The 7,880-nt window shown below is 42.0% G+C and overlaps 1 protein-coding gene across 1 annotated transcript; it reads left to right on the top strand.

The window, feature by feature from the left end:
• The first annotated feature begins 1,748 nt into the window (after positions 1 to 1,748).
• Positions 1,749 to 5,289, top strand: LOC135080624 (uncharacterized). The gene has a single exon (XM_063975308.1). It carries the CDS (start codon positions 1,790 to 1,792, stop codon positions 2,198 to 2,200), a length of 411 nt encoding a protein of 136 aa, XP_063831378.1. The 5' UTR covers positions 1,749 to 1,789; the 3' UTR covers positions 2,201 to 5,289.
• Positions 5,290 to 7,880: the final 2,591 nt, after the last annotated feature.

Genomic DNA, 7,880 nt, shown 5'->3' with positions numbered 1-7,880 from the left:
CTAAACTTGCAGTGTATACTGCACGATAATAAAATACTGTTTTAGTGCGGTAAAAGTCAACGTGCCCCTGTCGTTTGCCGTCCATCATTACGTGGTAGCCGCAGCTGCTAAAACTATAGCGCTTGTTATTCCACTTTGCAGGATATTAATAAAAGTTCTCTTATTTATTTTTAGATGGCTATGATAGATATTTTTTAACACTGTGACTTTACAATATTAGACAACCTAAATAAAAGAAATACTGGGTTCAATGTGCCGATCCACAAACTCTACAATGAGAAAGAAATGCGTCAATAATGCTGACTCTACATTTCGCTGCTAAGTCTAAACAACAAAGTTCTTTTTTTTTAAGAAAATATTCACGCCATTTGTTAAAAGTGGAACATACGGTTCGGGCAAATCCCACAGTGGGGCCCTCGATCACGGACGTTTACCTGGTGCAGGGTGCGCCCCGGGAACAAAAAAACTGAGTAGGGTCGCGCACAATGGGGCACCAGCCAGGTATCAGCCCGTATGACGCAGCCCTCATAGAAAGATAGCCCCACTGCATACCTATAATAGATTCTTTTATGCACAACAGTTGAATAGACAATGCTAGAGTATTATTGTTCTGTTCTGTTTCTTCAGGTTAGCATGAGCTGGGAACTTTTAAGTCTTCTTATCTAGAAGTCCTTGTGCTAAATATTCGCTACATAAAAGGCAAAAGGAAACTTTTTTATGAAATGCACTTTTCTTACTTTCAGGCTAGAAATTAAGACATTGCGTAAAGATTGAATACCTATTTAAATAATACATTATGTATAGTAGAAATTCAAATTCAATAATTTATTTGATAGAATACATAACATTTCAACTAATAGTAGAGATTTTTTCCATTTAGAGAACAAGTACATATGTAGGTAACATGGCGAAAATAAAATACTTATCTAATGTAGAGCTGTTTACATGGAGACCTACAGGCTACATTAAGAAAGCTTAGTTCAAAAACTTCTAAGCCCCATTTAATAGACTGGAAAGTTTGGAATAATGCTGAACATCATTCTGGCCCAATTTTCCACCTTTTCCCATCGAGCACAGCGGAGCGCGCGATACTTGCGCTTACGGTACTTTCGGCTGCGCCCGAATATCGCGCGGCCCACACACCATTGTAGCATTCTTTCCATCATTTATCGCAGCGCTCATACAACCGGATACCTACTTTTTTTGTAAGTTCTAAACACTAAACGCTAGTGACTGGATTTCGATGTGTGGATAGTATGCCTTTAACAAGAATCATAGATAACTTTCTCATTGTCTAAAGACAAAATCCAAACCCTTGACTTTTCTGAGAAATCAATTTAAAAATGACAATGTCATTAGAGCCAGAGTTGTGTTGTGTGGTAGGTGTTTTATAATTATGTGTTTCTTGAAGAATGTGTGTGGAACATGTGGTTAACGTGGTAATTTTGTGGCATTGCAGGGCTCGGGCGGCGGGTGCGGCGCCAAGCGGCGCGCTGGCTCCCCGTGCGAGGGCGGCGGCAAAGTCGCGCGCTGGGAGGACTCGATAGCGCGGCTCGAGGCCGTGGCCGCCGGCGCCGGCGGCGGGGACTGCTGGCGCACCGAGGACGAGGAGCGGCGCGCGTGCCGCCGGCGCTGGTGCGGCGGTTGGTGCGGCGCCCACGAGACCATTCGTGCCGAGAACGGCAAATCCTACCTGGAGCTCGGCGGCGCGGCCGCTCGGGCCTGCTGCGACGGCCGCGCGGCCGGCCGCTGCGCCTCCCGCCGCTGCTACCGCGAGAGGCGGCACAAGATGATGAACCTGTGCGCGCTCAAGCTGGCGCGCTTCCGCCAGACGGCGGACCCCTCGCTGCGGCGCTCGGTGCTCGTGTGCAACACGCTGCGCGGCATCGAGCGCGAGATGGAGCGCGAGAGCGCCGAGGAGGCGCCCTTCGAGGCGGCGTGCGGCGCCGGCGCCGGCGTGGCGCGCTGCGAGCTGCTGGGCGCGCGCGACCCGGCCGCCGGCCGCGCCACCCCCTTCCCCGCGCCGCCGCCGCCGGACCGCGACTCGGGCTACGGCGACGAGGAGCAGCGCACCATCGACTGGGGCTCGGTGCTGAGCCTGTCGTCGCGGTCGGCGCTGGACCCGCCCGAGGACGCGTGGCCCGACGACTGGGGCTGGAGCGAGGACAGCTTCGTGCGGCTGCTGGTGCCCACGAGTTAGTGCACGGCGCGCGGGCAGGAGTGGCCCGCGCCCCCGTGAGCGCCTGTGATACGCCGGCTGCGGCGGCGCGGTGACAGGAGCCGGCGCCGCGGCCTTCTAGTCGGGGGCGCCGCGCCGCCCGGCGCCCGGCTCCTCACAGCGACGCCGAGGCGACGCGACGCATTCAAGCAGTCAGTAGTTAGTATTATATAATTGCTAAAGGGAAGGTGCTAGCTTCGGACGTGACGCAGGACTATGACGCGAGCCGAGTTATTTTTGATAGTTTTATTTTCTTTAAGTGAATTATGAACCGGACCTGAAGTGACTTAGCTAATGACGTTATTATCGTTTAAATTAAAGCTCGGGTGTTTGAAATTTTTGTTGAAATTATTGTGTAATTAATTAATTAGGTAAAATGCTATATTTATTATTTCGTTGAAAGGAAACGTGATAGTTTGAAATTATTTCTGTCTTGATATTTTCAATGTAATCTGAACAACGAGATGACTATGATTGGGTTATGTTTTATTGACTGAAATCCCTTTCGTAGAAGTGTGATCTTTGTATAATTTAATGAACTAGGTACCTCTTCTGTTTAAGTCACTAATGTTATTTCCGTTAACGAGTTATGATCAATAATGATGACGAGTAAAGAGCACACCTCTCACGAATCCGATTTCTGAAGTACGCAGACGAACATGTGTGGACATGTGCCGTGCCGGGCCGGCGCAGGGCCGGGCCGGGCGCGCACGAGCCGTCTCCTAGTACTTAAGCGATGAACTTTCAATAGTTACTGGCAGCGTGCAGTGGCAGCATGTAACTGGATGTCAATTATGTAGCCTTACCAGCTGGGACTATGAAAGTGTCATGTGTATCAGCAGGACCATGCATTTGAATAATTGGAATTTGTATCGCCTGACTGAGCGCCGCCGAGGCTGTACTTAACTACCCTCCTGCAACGGAATTGCATACCTAACGTAAAGCTACGCTCCTCGCTCGGATGCCTCCCGTTGAACGCTTTTACTCACACCTAGTTGTTAAGAACTTTTATTTAGGCATACGACTAATCTTAAATTCTCATCGAATAATTTATTTCCTAACTAACCGTGAATCGCAGTTCCTAATAAGTAATAAAACTATTAGTGAAAACGGTAATTTATTTGCAGCGTTAATTCTAGTTTTTTACTGAAAAGTTCGTCGGGAGGCATCCGACTCTACCCTTTCATTCGCATCGTGATCCAAAAATATGTATCAAAAATTGCATTGAGATTTGAGACATCGAATAACCTATTGTAGAAATTGTGAACAATAGTTGCAACCGGTGTTACATGGGAGAGTTTAACTGGCCACCGCTCATGGCGAGCTTTTGTATTTAAATATTGGACATGGCAATGATAAGTTCTCTCATTAGTAACACCGGGTTGTGAGCAACGCGCGTGAAATGGCACGTAATGAATTTGGTGTCATCGGGATTTGTGGCCGGCGCCTTTGTGATATGTCCATTTCGTTCGTACATTACGGACGATGGACTCTAGTTTCATTAGCGATCGGCAATTAGCGGCGCCGGCGACTCCCGCGGACGGCGCGGCACTGCATGGACCAAACATACCTAGCACGACTTTTAATAGCAAAGTACAAATTTCAATAAAGTAGGATGCATTAGTGCTCCGGCGCATGTTTGTCCACCGTTGTCAATTACTCAAATATTTGAATTGTGATTCGGTAGCTAATGAGAGAAAACTCTATGTTCTTAAATTTAGTGTACATATTATATACGGAGATGGGCATTATGGCGCGGACCCCGCGGCCGTTGTAAATACATATTGTAAAGTAATAATTATATTGATATGAATGTCGCCGGCGGGCGGCCCGTCGCACCCCGTGTTGTATCATACAACCTCTATTCTGTCCATAAATTCAACAAGTACATAACGGTTTACAAGTTACATAATAATGCATTTTAATATAAGATGTCACAAAATCTATTGCCAGTACAGTTTATTAAGATACACGAACAACTTTAGTCATATTTGAGTTGTAAACTCGCGCACTGGATAACTGAATTCAGCTCAATCTATTTTATTTTACGGTTTAATTTTGCGTAGATGTTTTTGTTGAACATGTCCGTATGGTTGGTTGTGATGGTTTACTTAAGTAAGTTAGCGACTCTTCGGCAAACTGCTCTGTTTGACGTATACCTACTTACATATTTACTATACATTTGTACTAACGATTTTGAGTCGTTTTGTGTCCAGCTTCTGTCGCATGGCTGCGCAAGCGCCAGGTTCTGTTTATTTGGAGGTACTTAATGTATTTAATTAGTTAAGCTATCTTTTTTACTCAACCAAATATATTTTCTTACTGTATTTTAATGACTGCGCGGCCGTGCGACAGGAGAGGGCTCTCCGATGCTTGCAATTATGTACAAACTATCAGCTCCCTCATCCTGTCATTTTCATCTTTTTGTAAATTGTCTTCAAAATCTATGCTCAACACGAATTGTAATGTTTCTTACCGTTTGTTTCGGTGTAAAATTGTATAGAGTTAAGTGATTGGCACTACTTTAAATCTACAATACTCTGAGGTATAATTGTTTGTGATGTCATACAGTTGCCGGCGCCGCGCGCGCAGCACTCGCTATGACAGTTCTTTGACTTGTCCGTCTTCTGGCGCCCTCTTCCAAGAAGGGCGGCGGCCACTCATACGTAACTTTATAATTACATTATAATAAGTGTAATTCCTTAGTGTTTTTCATTGCCATTGGTTACCAAAAATGACAGGATTTTTATTGAAACAATTGTGAATATATTTTAGAAAGAATACTCTCGTTAGAAAATTGTGAAACCAATTTTGAATAACGATACTTGCACATCGAATTGTTGAATCGTTCCTCATGTTACGAGTTATTCAAAATTGTTTCTCTAATTGTCTAATGTAAGTTAAATAATTGTAATATATTATTGTTTAAGCTGTTGTGTCGAAAATAACAAGAACAGGAATAATTTTGTGAAACAATGGCACAAAGAATGAACATAAATATTATATATATTATAGAAACAGAAATGTGGCTATAAGAGCAATTTTTATAATAAATATTTACTGTTGAAGAATCTCAGACTTTTATTTGGCTGATTGAGGCGATCCAAGAAGACCGCTCATGCATAGAACCTAACACTTGCAGTTTTGATGAGTTCTGTTAGCACACTCACACACCAACACTTTTAAAACATAAAAGTTAAAATACAGACATTCAGAAAACTTGCAAAAACCAAACTGCAACTCATTAGGTAGGAATAATATAACCACAAAATGCATTCGGCATGAAAATAATAGCGTATCCTACAAGCATTCATTTGAAAGATCTGCATTTTACATCTGTATTTCGTTATAATGACTCCATTTTAATGCTATTAGACACTTATTAAAACTACATAATAAACACAGACATGGCTACTACACACAGTATGTTTCAAATAATATAGAAATAATCTAACATGGTCGTCTCTGAAGACATCACTAAGGAAGATCAACAATAAAATCAAGACTCTACAACAAAATAAAGGAGCAACTCGCATACGAGTACAAGGCAATATAAACAAGTAAGTAAGTACGTATGTAAGTATTCATTGAAATAATATGCGAAATAGTGTATTGAATAGCTATCAGTCAGGTTCATGGAGTTTTTAAGAACTTGAATATTTAAATGAGTAGAGTCGCAGAGAATCCATGAAGGCCATAGCTATCGCCGCGCAGCACTATTCTGCAATGCTGACTGTGCGCCAAGCTTAAGGCCAAGAGCTGGGGCCAAGGAGGATTTACGCAGTCTTTATCATTAAGTAGACTCGTAATTTTCTATCGCTGGACTTTTGAGACTCTAAAACGCTAAGTAATTACAGAATTGACCCCAAAACTCGTTTCAATTTCAAGTATAGACGAGACGAAAAGATAATTTCAACATTTAGACCAATCACAGGACAGAAAATTCCAATTATATGACTGAAATAATAATTGAATCGTGTTTTGAGTTAGTTTTAATCCAAAACAAACATCAGACATGACTCTACCGAACCCATGGTGCCCTTTTAGCACGAAAAATACTTCTTATCGGATAATCGTGTTAATTTAAACCGTAAACACCAGATGGGTATGAAACCTCATAGCAAATCACTTCCTAGCAATTTTCTAAAGTCTAGATTTATTTAGGTCTAACTATTTCTCCTCGAATGGTCAATCTACCACCCGAGGCCTCTGTTACGACCATGCAGCCAACGAAATTCGGCGGCCTTCAACCGATCGCTTAGTCAGGATCGATAGTTCTTTTCTAGCTAGCTAGTTTTCAAGTAAATAACTAGTTTAATTTGAAGATTAGTGCAAACACCTAAAAAATATGACCAATACCATATTGTCCCAACAGTGTATCTATGAGTAACATCATGACATTCGTACCAAGAGAAAATGATTGGAAAATTAACGACCGCGTCGTCATTGGATTATTTGATTTAGAATTTGAATTATTAATGATTATTCTAGGGTGTTATTGTTAACAAGACAGTGTTTAAGGTGAAGAAACATTTTAATTTATTAAGTTACCAACACCTCATTATTAGAATTTGGTAAATTCAGAATCACCCTTTTAGGAGTCTAGAAGGTCTAGACGCTAGACCAACCACGATGTTCAGACAATAATATTATCTCTACATATTATGTAAATGAAACTAGTCATACACAGTGATTAGAAATAGAGGAAGGTAGGTCTCCAAAGACTAGAAGATTCCCAAAATAAGGTTAGCTCGATAATAAGGATTGCATTAATAAAATAATAAACCTTTGTAGGTTTTTACAAATCACATTAAACTTAATACTAGTATAACCTTTCCTTTTTTATAACAGTACAATGTTTTGGAGCAAGTCCGTGGGTCGAATAGGAGTGGAGGCGTATGAAACTTTTATGTAAGCATCTGTACAGTACTTAGGTAATAAGATATTCAAAAATAAATTATGGCATGGTGGTACTTTCATAATAAGTACGTAACCAAGACAAGTTAAAAGTACGAGTACCTAGTTTGTAGCTACACTTTTCTAGAATGTAAGGATGCCAACTAGTAGAATGACAACTAAAAGCTCAAGCACAGCTCAAGAGTGTGCATTGATGAGACTTTTATTATCCTACTAATATTATAAATGTGAAAGTTTGTATGGATGTCTGGATGTCAACGTGTTTGTTACTCTTTCACGCAAAAACTACTGAACGGATTTCGACGAAACTTTACAGTATTATTGTTTATAACCCAGAATAACATAAGTATATAGGCTATAATTTATGACGATATACTAACTAAATCTTTACATAATTATGACTAAAATAGGATTCATTCAGTTAAGGGCCCTCGGTAATCTAGATTTTGGATGACTGGATCCCTGGAAACTGTACTGTCGTATGGAACACACAAGTGCGTGTTTCTTATTCGAACGGATCGGTTACGTTACGTATACTAAACGGGATCCTGCAAAAAACTGGATGTTTTCGTGGGAAAGGGCCTTAAATGAAAATTAAACTTGGAGTTTTGGGTATACAGCGTAGCGCTCGCCGGTATGTGAACCCGCGACCCCAGTGACGCAGGCGTCGCTGTGGGGTTCGCAACGCCCCACTCGCTTCGGCAATGCATTCCTCTTCCGTAAATGAAAGTGGAATACAGAAGAT

The sequence above is a fragment of the Ostrinia nubilalis genome, chromosome 18 (assembly GCF_963855985.1).
Source record: "Ostrinia nubilalis chromosome 18, ilOstNubi1.1, whole genome shotgun sequence".
In the NCBI taxonomy this organism is placed as follows: Eukaryota; Metazoa; Arthropoda; class Insecta; order Lepidoptera; family Crambidae; genus Ostrinia; species Ostrinia nubilalis.
The sequence above is the reverse complement of the archived record's forward strand: the minus strand, read 5'-3'. Positions and strand labels throughout refer to the sequence as shown.

Coding starts and splice junctions, on each gene's coding strand:
- LOC135080624 (XM_063975308.1), top strand. CDS start 1,790: ATGATGAACCTGTGCGCGCTCAAGCTGGCGCGCTTCCGCCAGACGGCG.